Source organism: Heterodontus francisci, chromosome 7 (assembly GCF_036365525.1).
Source record: "Heterodontus francisci isolate sHetFra1 chromosome 7, sHetFra1.hap1, whole genome shotgun sequence".
Classification (NCBI taxonomy): domain Eukaryota; kingdom Metazoa; phylum Chordata; class Chondrichthyes; order Heterodontiformes; family Heterodontidae; genus Heterodontus; species Heterodontus francisci.
In genome coordinates this window covers 120,509,183-120,534,512 of record NC_090377.1, presented here as the reverse complement: position 1 = coordinate 120,534,512, position 25,330 = coordinate 120,509,183, and the positions used below count along the sequence as shown (strand labels likewise).

General features: G+C 43.4%; 1 protein-coding gene across 6 annotated transcripts in view; it reads left to right on the top strand.

Annotated features, from left to right (window-relative positions):
• si:dkey-69o16.5 (Alpha-aspartyl dipeptidase-like) overlaps window positions 1–25,330 on the top strand; it is a 44,240-nt gene that overhangs the window by 12,051 nt on the left and 6,859 nt on the right. For all 6 annotated transcript variants that reach the window (XM_068036051.1, XM_068036052.1, XM_068036053.1 and 3 more), the window contains exons 4-8: window positions 8,343–8,417; window positions 14,951–15,030; window positions 17,817–17,990; window positions 20,406–20,465; window positions 21,023–21,105. In XM_068036051.1, coding sequence (XP_067892152.1) covers window positions 8,343–8,417; window positions 14,951–15,030; window positions 17,817–17,990; window positions 20,406–20,465; window positions 21,023–21,105 — 472 coding nt within the window. The remainder of the gene's footprint in view (window positions 1–8,342; window positions 8,418–14,950; window positions 15,031–17,816; window positions 17,991–20,405; window positions 20,466–21,022; window positions 21,106–25,330) is intronic.

Sequence of the window (25,330 nt, the reverse complement as noted above, 5' to 3'; positions counted from 1 at the left end):
ACAAGTAAAAACACATAAAATTGGATAATAAAATTAGTTATACAAGTATAGAGATTATAAAATTTACAAGTATAAAGATAGGAACTGTGAAATTTACAAATGCAGAAGCTTAAGAGTCCACATATCATTTCGGTAGGTTGACAACTCTTCCAGATCTGGTTACGGTATAACCTTCTGGGGATGTGGATTTCACACTTGGCTGTTTTTGGCTTGCATACGTGTTGTCAATGTGTTGGTTGTTGTCCTGTTATTCCATCACACCCTCGGAGTGTGTTCTTTTGCGTCTGCTGTGCATAATTGGAATATTGCACACTTCTCGAAGTTGGCTTCGGTTCCTCCTCAACCCTGCTCCGTTAGATGTTGTAATCTCGTAAGACCTAGGTTCGCTGCATACTTTGAATCATTCTAACTTGTCTGCCAAACATGATCTCTGCTGGTGACGGTAAGTCCATATGCATAGGTGTAGCTCTGAGGTGTAACATGGCAACACGAAAATCTTTTTTCATTGTCCTGCACTTCAAGATAAGTGATTTAACTGTGCAAACCATTCGCTCGGCAAGACTGTGGTGAAGACACCACATGGTTTACGCCCCATTGGGCACACATCACTGAAAGGTCTGCCCATATACTGTGGCCCATTGTCAGAAATAATTTCTTCAGGTGCACCGAACAGACTGAATATGGCACTCAATGTGTCTGCGACATCTGTGCTTGAGGTATCTTTTACCTGTCTGACAATTGGAAATTTTGAGAAATAATCGATGACCAAAATAAAGTCATCGCCATTCCCGGTAAATAGATCAGTAGTGATTTTGGACCAAGGGACTTACGGAATCTCGTGAGGGTGTAAAGGTTCATGACGTTGTTGTGGCTGGTGGTTCTGGCGTGGCTCGTACATCCTCACTAACCTTTCGATGTCACTGCTGATCTCTGCCCAATAAATAGTGTATTGTGCCAGTTGTAACGTTCACTTTATACCCACGTGGCCTTGGTGAAGTTGTGACAAGATGTCTTGACGGAGAGCTTTGGACACAATCACTTGTTTTCCTTTGAAGGTTATGCCTCTTGAGAAACCTCTATCAGGCCAAAAGCATCTGAAGGTTTCTGGCACCTCTTTTATCGCATCAGGCCACCTTTCTATGATGACTCTCCACAGTGCCTTCATTTGTGGGTCATTTGCTGTTTCTGATTGTAGTTGGTCATATTTGTGCTGACCAAAATGCAGTAAATCAATTTTGAGCACATCTTCCACCTCGATGCCCATACTGTATACTTGTAGATCCAGTGGAACTTCTTCATACTTGTTCGGATTTGGAAATTTGCTCAGCGTATCAGAGGTGACCATTTTGGTACCTGATTGGTCGAAGACGTACCCTGTACTTTCACTAAGCATCGCTGTAGTTTAGGTGGTGGGCTTGTCAATGGTTTGCGGCAGATCATCTCCAGTGGCTTGTGGTCAGATTCCACAGTGAACTGCTTATCAACCGGGTCGGTGTGGAACCTTGTGATCCCAAACACCAGAGCAAGTGTTTCACGCTCTATGTTTGAGTAATTGGATTGTGCTGAGGATAAACGTTTGGATCCGAATGCAATTAGTTTACCATCCTGCAGGATGCACACTCCTAGCCCTTTCTGTGAGACATCGTCTTTCAGGATTGTCTTCTTCCTTGGATCATAGTACTGCAGGGTTCAGGTTTCTGCTGACAATGCTTGTTTGAGAGACTCAGACATTTGCTGATGGTCCTCCTGCCATACATCTGGGATGTCTTTCTTTAAGAGCTTTCTCAGTGATGATGCTTTGTCAGAAAAATTTGGATGTAATTTGGTGCCAAGAAGTTGAAAAGTTGAAGACATCTCTGTAGATCTTCTTTGTCTTGGGGAGTAGGCATATGCCTTACATCTTCAACTTTTCCTGGGTCAGAACAGATTCCACAACCTGAATAGATGGAGCCAAAGAAATTGATCCGACTTGCAATCACCTGGCACATCTTGCTGTTAAAAGCAAGCCCTTTGCGATGAGCTACTGCCATCAATGAATGAAAATTTTGATCATGCTCTTCTTTGGTTTTGCCCATTACTACAATATCATCGGCAATGCATATACAGCCAGGCACGTTTTCTATAATTCTGTCCATATGTTGCTGAAACAGATCTTGACTGACAGATAAGCCGAAGAGTAGTCTCTGGAAGCAATACCTTCCAAATGGTGTTTTGAAGGTGGCGACTTCTTGAGATTCCTTAGCTAGGTGTACCGACCAATATCCATGTTTAGCATCCAACTTAGAGAAGAATTTGACTCCTGTGACCTTGGGATTCAATTCCTCTAGTGTTGGAATCTTGTGGTGGCATCTCTTTAGGGAAAGGTTTGGACGACTCGGATCTAGACATACCCTGATTGCTCCATCCTTCTTTAGTACGCATGTGATTGAGCTGCACCAGTCTGTGTGATGATGCACAAGACAGATGATGCCATTGTGTTCCATGTCATCCAACTTGTGTTTAAGCTTTTCTTGTATGTGCACGCTGCTTGGTCTCTCCTGCTGTAATTGGTACCTTGGTGATCTCGTGGATAGTCACGATGTTGAGATCCTTACACACCAGTAGTCCTGCCACTACTGGTCCGCTCGTGTCTACCAGACAAAATCTTTGTGGTTTCTGTGCCAACTTGCCGTAGCTGCATTGCATTGTTAGTGTGCCATTGCAAGGGATGGGTGATCAATTGTATGCAGTTAGCGGTTGTATCATTAATTTCCAATGACCCCAGTACACATCCTTCAGGATTCGATTTGGTAGGATATTTGCACTAGCTTCCATGTCAGTCCGAGTCCCGAGTGTGTGTTTGCCAACTTTCTTTGGGCACATGATATTAACAGTAGTAAAAGCTTTGCGTTGTTTGACTTCATCAACACAATGCGTCAGATTCACAATGTGAAACGCCGCTCATCTTCTGGCTGAGAGTTGCTCCGCTCTGAGTCTTGTCTCAGGTCTATTTCGCTGTGGATTTTGTGTTTTGACTTGCGTTTACGCAGGTCTCAGGCGCTCTCCTTGCTGTTGTTGCCACGCTGCTGCGCCTGTCTTCTGTTTGTTTGGGTCCAATGGAGACTTCTGGCTGTGCTTTTGGAGCCAGATTTCTTGCATAGGCAGCCCCAATGTCAGTTTGCACTGCATGTCTTGCACAGATCTTGAAATGCAGGACAACTTTGCGGTGACTGGGACAAACCACACTTAACACACAGCTTGCTTGCTTTTTGTGACCTGGTTACTGTGTCGATACTGTTGGCTGCTTCTGGTGCTTGCAGATACTGTTGTCCAACTACAATTGCTTCATATTTCCTGCCATCTTCTAGCAACGTACCAATGCTGTGACGTTTCTTTCCCCCCCCCCCCCAAAGATGTCTTTTTGAAATGCTTCAATAGGTGTCGAGACAATCACCAGCTCCATTATTAGCTCCAACAGCTCAGTTTCTGAAAAATCACATTTGTTGCCCTTGCTATGGCATCTACTGATGAATTGATCTATTGATTCCTGTGGCTGTTGCCTGTAGGACATCAATTCCAGGCAATGAATTCTAACATTCACTCTTACCTGAAGGTGATCTTCTAGCACTTTCCATATCTTTGCGTGATCCTTCTGGTCCTCTTCAGATAAGCAGAGGTATTGATTCTGGATAACTCTTCATTTCCAACTGCTATCAGTATTTTCATAGCCTGCTTCTCTGGTTCTGCAACCACTTGGTCTATGAAGCATAACTGCATTCTTTGTTTAAAAATGTTGAACTCGGATAGGATATCAATTACCTTCCAGTTTATGCTGGGAAATTTATCATCCATCCATCTGATGTTCTTTTGCTTTCTGCTCTGTATTTAACTTTGCTCATCACTGTACTTGTTATGACTTTTCGATTTGTGGCTTAAATTTTGTTTTAAAACTTGTTCTATTAACTCTGCACTGTTCCCCCTTTAAGAAATGTTTTGTAAGCTAGCTGCTTTGATGGAGTGTAATGGGTGCTTGACAGTGTTCTGTTTTTTCCCTTTTAGTCAATGCTTGTATGTTTAGACAGCTGTTAGATGGGCAGTTCAAGAGTTTTCCCCTTTGCGTTTTTTGCTAGAGTTTATTTATCTTCTTCATGTTTGACTCGCTCAATGATTTTTTTCAGCTTGACTGCTTTAGTTTAGTTTAGTTTAGAGATACAGCACTGAAACAGGTCCTTCGGCCCACCGAGTCTGTGCCGACCATCAACCACCCATTTATACTAATCCTACACTAATTCCATATTTCTACCACATCCCCACTTGTCCCTATATTTTCCTACCACCTAACTATACTAGGGGCAATTTATAATGGCCAATTAACCTATCAACCTGCAAGTCTTTGGCATGTGGGAGGAAACCCACGCAGACACAGGGAGAACTTGCAAACTCCGCACAGGCAGTACCCAGAATCGAACCCGGGTCATGCATTCCTCTAAGACACAAAAACCCAACAGGAAAGGTGAATCAACTGTGGCTAACAAAAGAAATTAAAAATTGCATTAGATCAAAGGAAGTGGCTTATAAAGTCGCCTGAAAAAGTGGTAAGCCCGAGGATTGGGAGCAATTTAGGGTCCAACAAAGGAGGACCAAGAAACTGATAAAGAAAGAGAAAAGAGATTATGCATGTAAGCTAGCTAGAAACATACAGGCAGACTGTAAAAGCTTCTTTTGGTATGTGAAAAGGAAACGATTAGCAAGGACGAATGTGGGTCCACTGCAGGCGGAGACTGGAGAGTTTGTGGTGGCGAATGAGAAAATGGTGAAGAGGCTAAACAATTACTTTGTGTCTGTCTTCACTGAGAAAGACAGAAAATCTCCCAAAATACTAGGGAACCAAGGGACTTGTAAAAATGAGGAACTGAAAGTAATTTGTAATGGAGACTCTGCTGTGTTCGGGGTTTCCCCGTGCTTTTTATTTACTATTGGACTTTTTCTCTTGCTCACACGGAGTCCCTCAAATGAATTCCTTTAAACCCTTCAAAGGCCTTTTTTCTCCTGCACCGGGACCTCTCGGTCATCAGTACAATGACTCACCCAATCACCTGCCCCTCAGCCATACATCCGTTCTATGGAGCTTTTCTCAGCCTTCTCAGGTATGTAGCTTTCGTTCAGTTTTTTCAGGTACTTGTTTAAAAGTTTCTTCACTTGTTGCTTCAAATTTTCCCTTCAGTTTTCTGTATTCCTTTTAAACCTCGTTTGCTGTTTTACCTGTCATCTTCAAACTTATATCTTGTCCTTTCACCACCACCGCCACCATATCATGAATTTCTTTGTGTTATCTTAAGCAACACAATGAGGTAATGGATTTCAGTTCCTTGAAGATATTTAGAAGGTAAACAGCTAAACTAGTGCATAAAATACAGAGCAAACTATATACAGAACCTTTGTCCAGGGTGTTACAGTGCAGAGTGACCATGGCTTCTAGTCACATGACTGCATCCTTGTCCTTAGCTCATTAGCATATTGAGCTCTTAAAGGGACATCACTCTTAAAGCATGTGGCTCAGTTGGTAGCTCTCTTGCCTCTGAATCAGAAGATTGTGGGTTCAAGTCCCACTCCAGAGACTTGAGCACAAAATTTAGACCAATGTGCCTACTGCAGTACTGAGGGAGTGCTGCACTGTTGGAGGTGCTGTCTTTATGATGAGATGTTAAATTGAGGGCCTGTCAGTTCTCCCAGGTGGACGTAAATGATCCTATGACATGCTTTGAAGGAGTAGATGGGTTCTCCCTGGCCAACATTTATCCCTCAACCAACATCATAAAAAAGATTATCTGTTCATTATCACATTATATTTTTGTGGGATCTTGCTGTGCCTAGATTGGCTGAAAGCCACTTTGGGACGCCCAGAAATCATGAAAGATGTGACATAAATGCAAATCTTTCTTTTATTCCAAGGTGCTCACTCAACTGTGCTAGTTTTTAAAAAAATTTGTTCTATGTGGGTGATGCTGTCAAGGCCACATTTATTGCTCATCCCTAGTTGCCCCGAAAGGTGATGGCGATCTGCATGGTGATGGTGCTGCTATGATGGTCTCTGTCAGGACATTCCTCATTGCCTACGAGGGTGGTAGTAGCAGCGATGATCAATGAGGCAAATAAACTTGCAGGGCTACAGGGATAGAGTGGGGCAATGGGACTGATTGAATTGCTCTAGAGAGAGCTGGCATGAACTTGATGGGCTGAATAGCTTCCTTGTGTGCCATGATGACTCTATGATGAAGGAACAGACATACAAGTACAAATCAGGATGGTGTGCGACTTGGATGTGAGTGTGTTCCCAAGACAATACTTTTCTTGTTAGGATTGCAATGAAGGGACGTGCTGTCAAAGTCCATCCTAGAGATTAGACCGTGTGTCAATAATGGAGGGTGTGGACATGATTCATATGTTGGAGATAAACCTCTTTGCTCTGGATGCTGTCACGCTCCTTTTTTGCGACAAAACTGGAGTGTTCAAACAGTTAACTACCCTACACAGTTCCTCAGTTCTGCCCATCTGGACTGCTCTTGTATCGTCCTGTTTGAATATGGCTATATTTTTTTAGGATTTTAGGGAGTAATATGGAAATGGACCGTTCTAAATCACCAGGCCTGTCAAATCCGAGCAAGTGAATCCAGCAGCTCAGAACATAACAGAAGTAGGAAGGCAAGGGAAATAGGGATGGCATTAAATGTTGGCCTTGCCAGCAATGCCCACATCCTATGAATGAATTTAAAAAAAAATTCCTTTGAATAAATGAGCCCCCAACCGCCACCCATTGCTGCTTTTCAGACTTTCCTAAGACAAAATATGATCTGATTAATACATTAAAAGAATGAAGGAGGATCAAACAAATTCCACAAGTTTCAAATTTCTCTCCAGATTCATTCCAACAGATGCGAGCAGGGTTGGGAAATTATAGCCCAGTGTGTGTCTTAAGGAAAGGTCACAAGCAGTTGAAGCAGAGGAAGGCGTAACAGGGAAATGGGGTTAGTTTGGAATTGCTCTACCAAAAATCTTCTGTGGTCCAGCAATTCAAATAAAATCTACCTAATCTTTTTTGCAGGCATGGTTAGAGCCTGTATTAAACTGATAATGATTCACATTAACATTATCACATTCTAGCAAACCAAAACTCTTGAGACACCAACAACTTGTCAGTTCCTAAAGAAAAGTTACCACATTAAAAATATTTTTTCATTAAAAAATCACCAGAAAAACAAAATCACTGACTTACCTACCAATCAACTTGCTCCAATTATATCCTGGACGCTGAGGCACCCCTTACATCCCCTGAACCCATTGGCCAGGAAAATAATGATATGACTGGACAGAGACAACATGGATTTGTGAAAAGGACATCATGTTTGACAAACCTGTTGGAGTTCTTTGAGGATGTTATTTGTAGAACAGATAAAGGAGAACCAGTGGATGTGGTGTATTGGATTTTCAGAAGGCTTTTGATAAGGTCCCACACAGGAGGTTGGTAAACAAAATTAAAGCAGATGGGATTGGGGGGTAAGATACTGCAATGGATTGAGAATTGGTTAACAGACAGAAAGCAGAGAGTAGGAATAAACAGGTCGTTCTCAGGATGGTAGGCTGTTACTAGTGGGGTACCGCAAGGATCTGTGCTTGGGCCACAGCTGTTTACAATCTTTATAAATGATTTGGATACGGGGACCAATTGTAATATTTCCAAATTTGCTGATGAGTCAAAACTAGGAGGTAGTTTAAGTTGTGAGGAGGATGCAAGGAGGCTTCAGGGGGACTTGGACAGGCTAAGTGAATGGACGAGAACGTGGCAGATGGAATACAACGTGAATAAGTGTGAAGTGATCCACTTTGGTAGAAAAAACAGAAAGGCAGAGTATTTCTTAAATGGAGAGAGATTGGGAAGTGTTGATGTCCAAAGAGACCAGGCTGTCCTTGTTCATAAGTCACTAAAAGCTAGTATGCAGGTGCAACAAGCAATTAGGAAGGCAAATGGTAGGTTGGCCTTCATTGCAAGAGGATTTGAGTACAGGAGTAAAGATGTATTGTTGCAATTGTACAGAGCCTTGGTGAGATCATACATGGACTGTTGTGTACAATTTTGGTCTCCTTATCTAAGGAAGGATATACTTGCCATAGAGGGAGTGCAAAGGTTCACCAGACTAATCCTTCAAGTAATAAGTTGCAGCTTATATTCACAATCAGCTGTGAAAAGTGCAGGCAACCAAATTAACAGATAATAAGTTTCACTCTTCACAAGGGTCTTTAGGATACAGACAGCACTGTTTTATTTGTAACCAATTCTTATCTAAGTCTGCATCTTTCTTCACCAGGTTATGGACTGGACAGTATTCATGATGCTGCAATTCCTGTGGAGGCAGTACAGAAAGCAGAAGGGATCTTCATCGGTGAGAATCTGTGAATGTCCAACTGGGATAGAGCTTAGATTTAAATAATAATCAATTGCTCAATTGAATTCACCTTCTAGATTCTTTATTGGGAATGTGGAGACATGGGACACATCCACGGGGAAGGATGTGAAGTATATTTTGGCGTTTCTAGGTTAATTGCAGGGTCAGTCTTAGGTGTGGAAGTTAACACAATTGTACAGGAAATTGGTGGAACCATTTAAACATATACTGTCTTGGAATTTGCAGTTGTAATGATGTAAAATTGACAGCAACTTTTGGCATCTGTACATGCGCAGTTAAATAGGCACAAGTGGAAATTCCTGTTGATGTCCTTTCCCTCCACAGGTTGCATTGTTGCAGTTTTTGCAGGTGAAATCAGCACAGAATGAGAGATTTTGATGTGCACTAAAGCCTGGCTCTTGTATAAAATTAAAACCCGACCTGGGCCCAACCCGACCCAAGCCCTTTCATTTTTTTTTTGTACCCGACCCAACATGAATATTCTTCATCCACTCTGGCAGCAGGCTATTCCTGCAGATGGAGTTGTGGGCAATCATGGGTAAGCCTGATCCCGTGACTTTCCGGAAGCAGCACTGTCCAGCCCGACCCGACCCAAACCCGAATGCTGGACTCGGAATATCGACTTGACCCGACCCAAACCCGACACATGTAGTCGGGTCTAGTTGGGTTCGGGTCGGGTAGCCAGGCTTTAATGTGCACTATTGTTTCTGTAAAAACCATTGAAAAAGGTTAGCCTTGTTGAATGAGGTGTAACTTAGTTCTTAACAGCGTACTAAGTAAGTTAGTGTTGAACAGCCTCTCTGGCCCTGACAAACTATTTGTAAAGTTTGGAGTATCATTCCTTCCATTCAATGATAAAAATTCAATAGGTTTTTAAAATAATTAATTTTCTTGTTTTTAAAAGCTTTTTATAAAAATAATTTTCAGCTTCCACCTTAATCCCATATGCATGCTCCAATCTTTATTCCACACTCTGTAAAGATGATTAAAATGTGAATGATAATCAGTGCTTTTTACTTCCTTTTTTTGCTGGCTGTGAGATTTCTTCAGTCTGATTGGCTGTTCAGCCTGCTTCATGACTTTATGGTTGCAGGACGCCAGTGATACCCATATATGGCGCCAGAATGAAACTGATGGCATAATAGAGGAAACTAATGCCACAGAGCTCACTAAATCTTTGAGGGCAGCTTTCTTCAAGGTCAGCAGTGAGCACTAACTTCACCACTAACTGCAAAATCTGGGCCAATAAAGAAGGTATGGAATGAGAAGAAAGCTCCCATCCATTTGAGTTTTTCCTTCTAGTGGCCAATACATAGTTTAAACAGGGAAAATGAAATACATTATAACTTTTCTCAGAGATGACTCGAATTATTGAGATCTACCAAGAGCTGGCACAACTATGATGGGCCAAGTGGCCATCTTCTGTATTCTGTGATTTGTTCCTTAATTTCTCTTATTTTGGCAGAACATTATATGTTATAACAGATCCTCAAAAACAGTGTATTGGATGACTTATTACCGTAACAGACCTGTTAGCCTTACATCAGTCATTGGGAAAATGCTACAATCTATTCTAAAGGATGTGATAAATAGACACTTGGATAATAATGATCTGATTGGGCATAGTCAACATGGATTTATGAATAGAACATCATGTTTGACGAACCTGTTGGAGATTTTTGAGGATGTTACTAACAGAATTGATATAGGGGAGTTGGTGGATGTGGTATACTTGGATTTTCAAAAGGCCTTTTGATAAAGTCCCCCACAGGAGGTTGGTTAGCAAAATTAAAGCACATGGGATAGGAGGTAATATACTGACATGGATTAAGGATTGGTTAACAGGCAGAAAGCAGAGAGTAGGAATAAACGGGTCATTCTCGCGTTGGCAGGCTGTGACTAGTGGGGTATCGCAGTGATCAGTGCTTGGGCCCCAGCTATTCACAGTATATATGTCAATGATTTGGATGTGGGGACCAAATGTAGTATTTCCAAGTTTGCAGATGACACAAAACTAGGTGGGAATGTGTGTTGTGAGGAAGATGCAAAGGAGATTTGGACAGACTTAATGAGTGGGCAAGAACATGGCAGATGGAATATAATGTGGAAAAATGTGAGGTTATCCACTTTGGTAGGAGGAACAGATGTGCAGAGTATTTCTTAAATGATAAGAGATTAGCAAGTGTAGATGTACAAAGGGACCTGGGTGTCCTTGTCAATAAGTCACTGAAAGCTAACATGCAGGTACAGCAAGCAATTAGGAAGGCTAATGGTATGTTGGCCTTTAACACAAGAGGATTTGAGTACAGGAGTAGTGAAGTCTTGCTTCAATTATATAGAACCTTGGTTAGAATGCACTTGGAGTACTGTGTGCAGTTTTGGTCCCCTTACCTTAGGAAGGATATTATTGCCATAGAGGGAGTGCAACGAAGGTTCACCAGACTTGTTCCCAGGATGGCAGGACTGTCCTGTGAAGAGAGATTGGGGAAGCTGGGTCTGTATTCTCTAGAGTTTCGAAGAATGGGTGGTGATCTCATTGAAACAACAAAATACTTTAAGAGATAGACAGAGGAGATGCAGTTAAGATGATTCCACTGGTTGGGGAGCCTAGAACCAGGGGACACAATTTCAAAATAAGGGGGAAGCCACTTAGGACAGAGAGGAGGAGAAATTTACTCAGAGTTGTGAATCTTTGGAATTCTCTACCCTGAGTGGAAGCTCAGTCATTGAGTATGTTTAAAGCAGAGATTGACAGATTTCTAAATACAAATGACATAAGGGGATATGAGGATCGTGTGGGAAAAAGGCATTGAAGTGGATGATCAGCCATGATCGTATTGAATAGTGGGGCAGCCTCGATGGGCTGAATGGCCTACTCCTGCTCCTAAGTTCCTATGTAATTTCCCAAATATAAAACACCTGCAAATCACCATGTCTAATACTCAAGCAGGACTTTTGCAATGCTGCGGTCAAAGTGTCATTATTCCTGCGGGCATGACAGGCCAGTTGCATGTGATGGATGTCAGATGCAGCAGGCTGGGGGGCCTGTTTGAGAGTGCAACACACCCGGAGGTTTCCTGCACTCCCTGCCTCTTACATGTTTCATTACATAATCTGTAACCTCATGGCCCGACATATCCCCCACTCTACCATTACCATCAAGCCAGGAGACCAACCCTGGTTCAATGAAGAATGCAGGAGCAGCACCAGGCATACCTCAAAATGAGGTGTCAACCTGGTGAAGCTACAACCCAGGAATACTTGCATGCCAAACTGCGTAAGCAGCATGTGATAGACAGAGCTAAGCGATCCCATAACCCATGGATCAGATCAAAGCTCTGAAGTCCTGCCACATTCAGTCGTGCATGGTGGTGGACAATTAAACAAATAACTGAAGGAGGTGGCTCCACAAATATCCCCCATCCTCAATGATGGGGGAGCCCAGCACATCAGTGCAAAAGATAAAGCTGAAGCATTTGCAACAATCTTCAGCCAGAAGTGCTGAGTGGATGACCCATCTCGGCCTCCTCCTGAGGTCCCCAGCATCACAGATGCCAGTCTTCAGCTAATTTGATTCACTCCACGTGATATCAAGAAACAACTGAAGACACTGGATACTACAAAGGCGATGGGCCTTGACAATATTCCGGCAACAGTACTGAAGACCTGTGCTCCAGAACTTGCCGCGCCCCTAGCCAAGCTGTTCCAGTACAGCTACAACACTGGCATCTACTCAGCAATGTGGAAAATTGCTCAGGTATGTCCTGTACACAAAAAGCAGGTCAAGTCCAACCCGGCCAATTACCGCCCTATGTGTGCTCTCGATCATCGGTAAAGTGATGGAAGGTGTCATCAACAGTGCTACCAAGCAGCACTTGCTTAGCAATAACCTGCTCAGTGACACTCAGTTTAGGTTCCGCCAGGGCCACTCAGCTCTTGACCTCATTACAGCCTTGGTTTAAACATGGACAAAAGAGCTGAACTCAAGAGGTGAGGTGAGAATGACTGCCCTTGACATCAAGGCAGCATTTTACTGAGTATAGCATCAAGGAGCCCTAACAAAACTGGAGTCAATGGGAATCGGGGGGGAAACCCCTACGCTGGCTGGAGTCATATCGAGCGCAAAGAAAGATGGTTGTGGTTGTTGGAGGTCAATCATCTCCGCTCCAGGACATCACTGCAGGAGTTCCTCAGGGTAGTGTCCTAGGTCCAACCATCTTCAGCTGCTTCATCAATGACCTTCCTTCAATCAGAAGGTCAGAAGTGGGGATGTTCAGCACCATTTGCGACTCATCAGATACTGAAGCAGTCAGTGTAGAAATGCAGCAAGACCTGGACAAAATCCAGGCTTGGGCTGATAAGTGGCAAGTAACATTCGCACCAAACCAATGCCAGGCAATGACCATCTCCAACAAGAGAGAATCTAACCATCTCCCCTTGACATTCAATGGCATAACGATCACTGAATCCCCCACTATCAACATCCTGGGGGTTACCATTGACCAGAAACTGAACTGGAGTAGCCATATAAATACCATGACTACAAGAGCAGGTCAGATGCTAGAAATCCTGCGGTGAGTAACTCACCTCCAGATTCCCCAAAGCCTGTCCACCATCTACAAGGCACAAGTCAGGAATATGATGGAATACTCTCCACTTGCCTGGATGGGTACAGCTCCAACAACACTCAAGAAGCTCGACACCATCCAGGACAAAGCAGCCCACTTGATTGGCACCCTATCCATAAACATTCACTCCCTCCACCACCGATGGCAGCAGTGTGTACCATCTACAAGATGCACTACAGCAACGCACCAAGGCTCCTTAAACAGCACCTTCCAAACCCACGACCTCTACCAGCTAGAAGGATAAGGGCAGCAGATTCATAGGAACACCACCACCTGCCAGTTCCCCTCCAAGTCACACACCATCCTGACTTGGAACTATATCACTGTTGCTGGGTCAAGATCATGGAACTCCCTTCCTAACAGCACTGTGGGTGTACCTACCTCACATGGACTGCAGCGGTTCAAGAAGGCAGCTCACCACCAGCTTCTCAAGGGCAATTAGGGATGGGCAATAAATGCTGTCCTAGCCAGCGACATCCACATGATTTAAAAAAAAGCCTTGCAATCCCCAGGTGGTTTTCCTCAGAGGAGAACCACCACCAATCTGATCTTGAAAGAAACTTTACTGAATAAATTGTTCAACCCTCTTGCAGGCAGCAATTTGCTTTTGTCGCCTGTCTCTGTGAGAGTTTCCATCCATCTTCCCTTATATAGTCTCAGAAAGGGAAACTGAGATCTGGCCTGAGTTCCTCTGTGGGTCTAATAAAAGGACCCAAACCTTTGCTAGGCAAATATAGTCAATCCCAAACAGGATCGGCCGCATTCCCCATAAAGCCTGCTTACCAGCTGCCAAGAAACCCGCTTTGATTTGTTACCATGTATAATGAACTCGGTAACTTCTAGATCAAGTTTTCGGGAAAAAATGTGTATTATATTCAGAACATTACGGTATAACCATCACAATCGGACAGTTAAAGATTAAAAACTATATATATATATCTGCCTACCTTTTTCTTTGTGTTTCACTTCGGCATTGCATTTTGATGTGTGTATTTCCTGCATCTGATTCCGTATTGGCAGACACAGTGAAAGATCAGAACTATACCCTAAATAGTGAGGGAAATCTGTGAGTAAGGAAATCAAAAAGAAAACCAAATGGCTCAAAAAAAATTTTTAAACTTCAGACACTGTCTTTTGCTTCAGCCAGTTGACTAAATACAGCTCAAACCACTGTTGAAAGTAAGATTATTTTTTCAAATCATAAAGGCTTAAGATAATAGTTCACACAAATTGCTAACAGTTATACTTGTGACTTAAATTCTGCAGTCTGAGCGTGTGCACTGTGGTGTATTTCGTAGCCCGCGTCAGAATGATTGCCTCAGCATATAGCACATTGAAGCAGTATTGATACTTAAAGCTGCAAATGAATCAAGTCTTTTCAGCTTTCCATATTTCTGTTCCTTGACAGTGGGGAATTCAAGATAAATCTGCAGGTTTATTCAAGTGAGGTGTGCATGCGGTACATGTGCATTAATGTATCTATTTTTCAGAGCAGCTGTAAGTTCTATTCTTTGCAATAAGTTTCATTCATTAAATGCAAAGCAATCTTCCAGCCATTCTATTTGCTGTACAGACAATGGCATCCGAGGCCAATTGACCAACAGCCTTTTCACCACTCCGCAGCCTATCAGTTCGATTGGGAGTGGTGACAGATGGACGAAAGGTGGAGTTGGAGAAAGACCGCATCTAGTAGACAGGCTATTTAATGAGTTGCTCTGATCTGTGCCCACATTTACCTTCAGTCCCATCTATGGCCAGATGCTCACCTAGCTTCTTTTTAACAACTTGGCTCCTGTTACCTTGGGCCTGGATAGTTACTGCTCTGTGTATATTATTTTCCTGCTTAATACATTTTACTTACTGAAACGTTTGGTGCTCCAGGTGGTGGGAACACCTTTCGCCTCCTGAAAGCGCTGTATGACAACAATCTGGTTTCAGAGATACACAGGAGAGTCTTTCAGGTATGATCTTCTGTGTATGTGTATTATATACTATGTATTACAGTTTAAAATTGTCAACCTTTGCCATACTAAATTTCCATGGCCACATTTAAAAATGGAACTACCCATGTAAATGTCTCACTGTAATTATCTCCCTTACTGGAGGCTCTGCAGTGCCAGCAGGCAAGAGGGTCTGATTACAGCATGACATGTTGACATATGTAGTTTCCATTATAAATGTCGACAGGAGGATTTATAATAAAAATAAGGACAGAATGTACAACCACAGTGGCGCAGTAGTTAGCACCGCAGCCTCACAGCTCCAGTGACCCGGGTTCGGTTCTGGATACTGTCTGTGCGGAGTTTGCAAGTTCTCCCTGTGACCGCGTGGGTTTCCGCCGGGTGCTCCGGTTTCCTCCCACAGCCAAAGACTTGCAGGTTGATAGGTAAATTGGCCATTGTAAATTGCCCCTAGTGTAGGTAGCTGGTAGGAGAATTGTGGGGATGTTGTAAGGAATATGGGATTAATGTAGGATTCGTATAAATGGATGGTTGATGGTCAGCACAGACTTGGTGGGCTGAAGGGCCTGTTTCAGTGCCGTATCTCTCTATGACTCTCTCTCTCTCTGACTCTAAAATGGGGACTGAATTGCATTTACACACACCTTTGTTCAATTACCCCCAGCCTTTAACCCCACTTCACCTGAAGACTAAGCTTGCCTGTGACTCCCATGTCCAATACCACGTAAGATCGAAAAGATAGAATATATTAAAATCCGTAGGTTATGCTCCATAAGATTTTCCATTTTAAGGGTGCATATTTACCTGTAGGACTGGTGACACCAGTAGGTGGCGATATGATGGGTCGTAATTATTAGTTAAATGTTACTTCTGGCTAAAATTTCATCAAAGCATTTGGTGTGGAAATGGGTGAAAACACGCATTAGACTTTGTAGAAATGTGTGAGATGTGACTTTGGATCATAAGAACATAAGGACATAAAAAACAGGAGTTAGAGTAGGTCATTCTGCCCTTCAAGCCTGTTCCGAGATTCAATACAATCATAGTTGATTTTCTACCTCAGCTACACCTTTCCCCACTATCCCCATATCCCTTAAATAGAGGGTTGGTTAGCTCAGTTGGCTAGATGACCAGAGTGTGATGCAAAAAGATGTCAACAGCACGGGTTCAATCCCTGTACCAGCCGTGATAGTTCATGGAGGCTTACCCCATGCTTGAGGAGTGGTGGCACTCAAGCTATACATTACCAATTTGTCTCTCTCTAATGGAGTGAGATGCCTTTGAGACTACAACAACAATTGCTTAATTCCTGTGCTCAAAAATCTTATTTGTGAATATACTCAACTGAGCACTCACAGCTCTCTGGGATAGAGAATTCCAAAGATTCACAACCCTTTGAAGAAATTTCTCATGTCAGTCTTAAATGTTTGATCCCTTATTCTGAGACTGTAACACCAGCACCACAAACAACGCCCCCCCCTTCCCCCCACCACCCAAGTTCTCGGGTCCCAAACTAGGGGGAACCATCCTCCCAATTTCTAAGTGTTTTGTGAGTTAATAGCAATTATGCTTATCCAAGTAAAGTGGAGTTTAGCTTTTCCTTTAAATCACACACATTCATTGCTACTTTCTTCTGAGTTCTACCCTCCTCATAGTCCCACTGATGTATTGTGGCCAGCTGTAAACTCAACCAATGGCGTGTCCCCTCGTGTGGCAAATCACTGCACTGCCAACCAAGAGGAATGGCTCTGCAGTGATCAGGTTCCCTTTCCCCTCTCTGCAGAGACTGAGAGTATGATCTCTGTTGAGAGTTCCCCACCTCCCACTTGTATTTATATAGTGCCTTGAAAGTGACAAAAAACCTTCCAAGTGCTTCACAGGAAAACCCAGAGACAAAATTTGACACCGAGGCACAGAGATGTTGGGACAGGTGACCGAAAGCAACTTAAGGAGCAACCTAGAAAGAGGGAGCGAGGTGCAGAGAGGTTAGGGAAGGTATTCCAGAGCTTAGGGACTAGGCAGTAGAAGGCATGGCTGCCAATTGTGGAGCGAAGGAAATCAGGGATATGCAAGAGGCCAGAATTGGAGGAGCGAAGGAATCTTGGAGGGTTGGAGGGCTAGAGGAGGTTACAGAGATAGAGAAGGGCAAGGCCAGGGAGGGATTCAATTTCAAAATCAAGGTGTTGCTGGACCTGGAGCCAGTGTAGGTCAGCGAGCATAGAGGGTGATGGATGAATGGGACTTGGTGCAAGTTCAGATACGAGCAACAGACTTTTGCATGAGCTCAAGTTTACTGCGAGAGAGGCCGGCCAGAAAAGCATTGAAATAGTCGAGTGTGGGGGTAACAAAGGTGTAGATGAAATTTGCAGCAGATGAGCTGAGGGAGGGACAGAGACTGGCGATATTACAGAGTAGGCGGTCTTGGTGATGGAGAGGACATAGGGTCGGAAGCTGAGCTCAGGATCAAATATGACACAATAGCAGCAGTCAGTTTCTTTGAATACAGCCTAATGTTCCCTACCTGCTCAGGAAATGCTTCGTTAATCAGCTTCTCACCTCGCCCCGCTCAGCTTTCTATTTATTATCCCATAGCAGCCTCTGTAGCCGGACATAGTCAGAACCCAGTGTTGTATAAGTGCAGTTAGTACTGCGTCTAACTCAAGTAAAATGCAACTTACATCATGCAATGTACACTGTCTGACTCTGATAGGTTTGTTTATCTGTTGCAATTAGTTTAAAGCTTGATGCAGTTTTTGGAGATAAACGATTTACATATTGCGTTGCAGGATGGCATTCCTTACCTTGGGTCAAGTGCTGGAGCAAACGTAGGCACTGTCAGCATAAACACTACCAATGACATGCCAATCGTCTATCCACCTTCATTCAAAGCCATTGGTTTGGTGCCATTCAACATTAACCCTCACTATCTGGATGCAGATCCCAACAATGAACACATGGGGGTAAGGCGATAAGGATTGAGACAAACTGAAGTGATGCAAGATGGTGTAGAGCTGTTATGTTCAGAAATTCTTGGAAATGGTGGGCTCTGGACAAATACAATGACCACCAAAATATCTCCCTTATACAACAACTAGAGTTTATGTAGCACCCCTTCATGCAGAAAGCCATCCTTTTCAGAGGTGCAAATCAGACAAAAAAATTTTGACACTGAGCCAAAGGAGGAATTGTTTAGATGGGGCGGCTACCAAATGCTTGGTCAAAGAGGTGGACTTTGAAGGAAAGTCTTAAAAGGAGGAATTGGAGGTGGAGTCACGATGTGTTTCACAGAGGCTGAAGGCACAGTCACCAATGGCGGGGAGGGGGGTGAGGGGAAATGCACAAGATGCAGGAGTTGGGGAAATGCAGAGTTATGAGGTAGGGATTGGTAAGGCTGGAGGTGGTTTCAAGACAGGGAGGGGCGAGGCCATGGAGGGATTTTAACACAAGGAGGACAGTTTTAAAGTTGAGGCATTGCTGAACTGGGAATCAGTGTAAATCTGTCAGTACTTTGAGGGATGAGCGAGAGTTGATGTGGGACAGGGTACGAGAAGCAACACTTTGGATAGGCTGATGTTCACAGAAGATGGAGGATGGGAAGCTGGCCAGGAGAGCATTGGAATAATCAAGTCTGGAAGTGCCAAAGTGAATATGAAGCTTTCAGCAGCAGAAGGGCTGAGGCAGGAGTGAAGACAGGTGATGTTATGGAGGTGGTAGTAGGCTGTCTTTGTGATGGAGAGAACATAGGGTCAGAAGCTCAGTTGAAGGTCAGATAAGATGCTAAAGTCACAAACAATCTGTTCAACCTGAGACAGTGGCCGAGGAGGGGGATGTATTCAGTGGCAGAGGTATGTAAATTGTGTTCGAGGCCAAAAAACAATGGCTTCAGTCTTCCCGATGTTTAACTGGAGGAAATTGCAGCTTATCCAGGACTGGATGTCGGACCAACACAGAAGGCGTGCAGGAGTCGAGAAGAGTGTTGGAGAGGTTGAGCTGGGTGTCATCAGTGGACATATGGAAGCTGATCCCATGTTTTCAGATGACGTTGTCCAGGGGCAGCATATAAATGAAGAGGAGGAGGGGGTCAAGGAATGGTGCGGGGGCGGGAAGAGAATCCAGAACCTTTAACAAATGGAAACCCGTCATAACTGTGCCTTTTAAAATCAAAATACTACTTGCATAGCAAATACTCAAGAGGAGGTAGGGCTATAATAAGACTAGTTCTATTGACACTAATGCTATTGGACCGTTGTAAGGGATCCCTTTACTTTAACATTTCCATGCCATTCCGAGTGGAAATGATTTCCAGAAACTTGTGCCGTACAACTTGCTGTCTGAGGCTGAGCTGCAAACTAAATGGCTGACCACAACCCAATTGGAAATTATTCACTTAACGGACCGATTAATGTATGGCAAACTGCTCAACTCTACAAGCGAAGCACTCCATGAAATGGCCATTTACAGAACAGTCAGTGGCAAATGGATGGGCTCCCTCCACCCAGAAGCTTGCTTTGGTTGTAGTTCACCCTCAGTGTCAGACTGAAGACACAGGTTAACTGTAGATTGTTCTGTGGCAGTAAACATTTGCTGGACCAAAACTGTCTGGACACATACTTAAAAGGGTGAGAGGTTCACTGTGGTACCTCCAAGTTTTCTTCTCGCTGAATTTAAGATATAATCTTACTATTGAAATAGTAATCCAAGAGTCAGGATGAAGTGTAACTGTTGATCAATCCAGGACTGTATAAATAGAGGCATAGAGTACAAAAACAAGTTATGATAAACTTTCATAAATTACTGGCTAGACTTCAGCTACATTACTGTGTCCTAATCGGAGCATGACACTTTGGAAAATGGCAAGGCCTTGGAGAATGTGTAGAGGAAATTTAGCAGGATGATACCAGGGACGAGTGGTTTCAGTTGCATGGTGAGACCAAAGAACCTGGGATTGTACTCCTTACAGCAGAGAAGGTTTAATCGAGGCGTTCAAAATTATGAAGGGTTTTGATAGAGTGGATAGGGAGAAACTGTTTCCACTGGCAGGAGGGTCAGCAACCAGAGGACACAGTGAAAGGTAATTGGTGAAAGACCAGAGGGAAGGATGAGGAGAAATTGTTTTATGCAGAAAGTTATGATTTGGAATGCACTGCCTGAAAGATTGGTGGAAACAGATTCAATAATTCCTTTCTAAAGGAAATTGGCTACTTATATAAAATGTGCAGGACTATAGGGCAAGAGCAGGGGAGTGGGACTGATTAGATAACTGTTTCAAAGAATTAGCATAGGTGTGGTGGGCAGAACAGCCTCCTTCCGTGCTGCAGGATTCTACAATTATCACATCTGTCAGCATTAACAAAATGCTCCTCTCTATTTATTAGGAGACACGGGAAAAACGCATTGAACAATACCACGAGGAACCCGATACACTGCCAGTCATGGTGAGTATTTTCACGAGGTAAAGGAATCTGAGAACAACTCACTGTAGTTGAGTGAATCAATGGCCGTACCAGAGGGCAGTGGTTCATGCCCGAAGTTCCTTGCTTAATGAGTCCTTCATCTGAGGAACAAAGAGCCAAACTGGACAGGTGACAGGGGAAAGTTGCACTTGGAAAGTTCGACTGCCTTTCCTGTCCTGTCAATCAAGAGGGTTGCATGATGTTAGAGAAGAAGAAAAGTTGGGAAAGGTAGACAAATTCACCCTAAACCTTCGAGGACAGGATAACTTATTTCAGCTTTCAATTGAATAGAGAAGTATATACGCCACAAAGTTGCCAGAAAATAATCTTTTTTATGTATCCATGAATCAAAGTGAAACAGATCTGAATTTTATTAAAAAAGAAATCAGTACCTTATGTTGTCAATGGTCAGAATGAGCTGCCTTAGCCATCATAAACTGGACTGGTCTCCTCACTGGTGAATCATTCGGTACAGTTTTGTAAGGCTGCAAACACCCGCAGTGCACATTGAACCATGAACTTTTCCGTTGCTGTGACAGGGTTTGCGCGAAGGCTCCATGTTACTGGTCGAAGGTGATAAGGCCACACTGCTGGGAACCACTCGTGCTCGTTTGTTCATTCGGTGAGTGTCATCCTACTTAGTTCCCAATGTACTTGTTTGTGCTCAGCCCCCACCCTCCAAGTTAGTCATTTAATTCCAAGCATCAAAGAAGATTTACTAGAATGATACCAGCGATGGGGATAGGGAATTCAGGTCTGTGGAGAGATTAGAGAAGCTGGGATTGTTCATAAAGCAGAGAAGGTTAAGGGGAGATTTAATCGAGGTGTCCAAAATTATGAGGGGTTTTGATAAGGAGAAACTGTTTCCACGGATAGGAGCGTCAGTAACCAGAGGAGACAGATTTGAGATAACTGACCAAAGACCCAGAGATGTTTTTTTACACAGTGAGTTATGATGATCTGGAATGCACCATCTGAAAGGGTGGTGGAAGTAGATTCAAGAATAACTTTCAAAAGGGAATACTGGAAAAGGAAAGATTTGAAGGGCTGTGGGGAAAGGGCAGTGAAGTGGATAGCTCTTTCAAATAGCTGGCACAGGCACAATGGGCCGAATGGCTTTCTCCTGTGCTGCGTGATTCTATGATCAATCTCAAGGTGAGCTTCCTTCTGCCATTCCCCTGAAAGCATTGACTCTTGCTGGTTTCACAGAGAAGAGATGGGCATCTCATGCCTCACCCAAGTGACTGTTTCTGTCTGCCTGGAATGTGCAGCAGATGACACTGTGGAGAGGCAGAGCAGAGCGAAAGGGCAGGAGAGTGGTGGGAGAAACTGAACCCTTTGTTATGATACTGTACTCAAGTTTGGATGTAACCAGCTCAGCTCTTCGCATAGTAAGCAACAATGATGGGTTCTGACTTGAGGCCATTCAGCCCTTTGTGCCTGTGCTGGCTCTTTTGAAAGAGTTATCCAATTAGTCCCAATCCCCTGCTCTTTCCCCAATAACCCTTCAGACTTTTCCTTTTCAAGTATTTATCCAATTGCCTTTTGAAAATCCCCATTTGCATTCTATCTCGTGGCATTAAAAAAAACTCCGTCATCTTTCCCCTGGTTCTTTGGCAAATTGTCTTAATTCTATAAGTACTCTGGTAACTGACGTTCCTGCCAGTGAAAGTTTCTCCCGATCTACTCTATCCAAATAGCAAAATGAAGGCTACAAAACGATGAGGTGGAGAAACCAAAATTAAATTTGAAGAGAGTCTGCTGCCCTTCATTTTCATCTTTTGAATACTTTGCACTGGAACAACAGGTTATTGGAGGAGAGGGGGAATAAAAGAATGTTCATAAAGTTTTTGGTAATATGGGAGGGGAGGAAAAGAATAAAAGCAAATATTACACACCTTGTTTCAAAGTATATAATTTGATTATTGCTAGAGGTAAAAAGACCAAGGTCCATCTCATTCACCCTCTCCCCTCCTGGCAGTGAGATGCTGCTATAATGGAGTTGCTGACTAATCCTGGCAATTAAGCTCTATCAATTCGATTATAATATCTTATCAATCATTACACCCACCATCCAACAAAATCCTTGGAAACATAATAACAAGGTGTCCATGACCTCCACCCTTAAAGGTCATATGAAGCACTACAATTCACCACTCGATGGTGAAATCGGCATTCCTTGATGTGCTGCTGCACTCATTCGCCAAATTACCAATGCACTATTGTCGCATGAATATCCAGAACCCGGAATTAATAAAACCTTGCCCTTGGTCAACTTGTTTGGTAACCTTTTGTCAAGGGTCACAAATCCCAGCTGTGCCTTTTTTCATTCTTGGGATATGGGTCTCGCTGGCAAGACCAACGTTTATTGCTCATCCCTACTTGCCTTGGGGAAGATGGTGATGGGCTGCCTTCCTGAACTGCTGCAGTGTGTTGGTGAAGGTACTCCCACAGTGTTGTTATATAGGGAGTTCCTGGATTCTGACCCAGTGAGAATGGAGGAACGGTGATATATATCCAAGTCGGGATGGTGTGCTACCTGACAGGGAACTGGGATGTGATAGTGTTCCCATGTGCCTGCTGCCCTTGTCCTTCTAGGGGGTAGAGGTCGCAGATTTGGGAGGTACTGTTGAAGATGACTTGTTCAAAAGCAGCTCTCACCACAAGAAAACTATCTCTGCAGAATCAACTCTGGGTTTTAAACTGTGCCCAATCAGAAGGTTGCCTGCAAAATTCTCACTTTCCTGCCCATTTGTCTTCTTTGCTTTGTTTTTAGTCCCCCTTTCCCCGAGACACCCCACACTCTGTACCTTCTTACTTTGCTTTCCCTGTACCTCTGCAGCTACATACTTTATATTAGAGCATGTCTACCCAACCCGAACCCGACGACATGTGTCATGTCGCTCTTCCGGGTTGGGTCAGACACAGTGACAGCCAGGACATGAAGGCGGGTAACACTCCGCACTAGTCTGCAGTGAGCGATTCCATCCAAGGTAGAACACAACCTCTTCAAACAAAGTTGATTATAGGCCAGTGGTCAGGTCAGGTGTGGGAAAAAATGAAAGGGGTCGGGCCAGGTCGGACGTGGCTCTATCGGGCTCAGGTCGGGTTTCATTTGCAAACCCAAGCAGGCCTTTACTTTATATATCTAAAATAAAAGCAAAATACTGCAGAACCTGGAAATACTCAGCAGGTCTGGCAGCATCTATGTTTTTTTTCATATTTGTGCTTTTGGCCAGGGCTGTTCATTATTCTGTCATTTAACACCCTCTCTGCACTAACACTTTGACTTTCACCACACCATTAACACACCCTTTGCCTTTGCTCCATGATCTTCTTGTCTGTTATTCTGTGACCCTCTGTCCTATCAACACCTTCCCTTTTGTTATCTTTTGCCCCAGCCATGCTTTATTTGCTTAAAACCGATTACATTTCTAACCTTTGCCAGTTCTGATGAAAGGTCACTGACCTGAAACGTTAACTCTGCTTCTCTCTCCACAGATGCTGCCAGACCTGCTGAGTATTTCCAGCATTTTTGTTTTTACTTTATATACCTGTTGTCATTATTTCCTGGATTTATTTTCTCTGGTTAATGGGTAATGGAGCACTGACAGTGCAAGGGATTCACTGCTGTTGCCTCTTCTGCAAAGGAACATACATACGAACATACGAATTAGGAGGAGGAGGCCATTCGGCCCCTCGTGCCTGCTCTGCCATTCAATAAGATCATGGCTGATCTGTTTGTGTTTAGAATTCCACACTCCCATCTACCCCCGTTAACCCTTAATTGCCTTGCCTAACAGGAATCTATCCACCTCCGCCTTAAAAATATTCAATGACCCCACCTCCACCACATTCTGAGGCAGAGAGTTCTGAAGTTGCACAACCCTCAGAAAAAAAATTCTCCTCAACTCTGTCCTAAAATTTTAAAACAATGGCCCCTAGTTCTGGACTCACCCGCAAAAGGAATCATCCTCTCCACATCCACCTTGTCAAGACTGTTCAGGATCTTATAAACTTCAATCAAGTCTTCCTTCACTCTTCTAAACTCTAGTGAAAATAAGCCCAGTCTGTGCACCCTTTCCTCCTAAGACAACCCACTCATTCCAGTTATCAATCCAGTAAACCTCCTCTGAACTGCCCCCAATGCATTTACATCCTTAAATAAGGAGACCAAAACTGCACACAGTATTCGAGATGTGGTCTCGCCAATGCCCTGTATAACTGAAACATAACATCCTTACTTTTATTTTCAATTCCTCTCGTAATAAAGGATAGCATTCCATTAGCCTTATTTATTACCTGCATACTAACCTTTTGTGACTCCTGCACTAGAACACCTAGATCCCTCTGCACCTCAGAATTCTGCAGTCGTTTTCCTTTTAAGTAATACACTGCTTTTTTATTCTTCCTGCCAAAGTGAACAACTTTACACTTTCCCACATTATACTCCATCTGCCAGGTTTTTGCCCACACACAATCTCCTTATATCCTCATCACAACATACTTTCCTACCTATCTTTGTGTCATCTGTAAATTTAGCTACCATGCCATCGCTCCCCTCATCCAAGTCATTGATATAAATTGTAAAAAGTTGAGGCCCCAGCACAGACCCCTGCAGGACTCCACTCATCACATGCTGCCACTCAGAAAAGGACCCATTTATGCATATTCTCTGTTTTCTGCCAGCCAGCCAATCTTCTATCCATGCTAATATGCTACCCCCTACACCATGAGCTCCTACTTTGCACAAGAACCTTTTATGTGGCACCATGTCAAATGCCTTCTGGAAATGTAAGCTGCATCCCACCACCAGCAACATGTAACAGGCTGGCAATCTGTGAAAA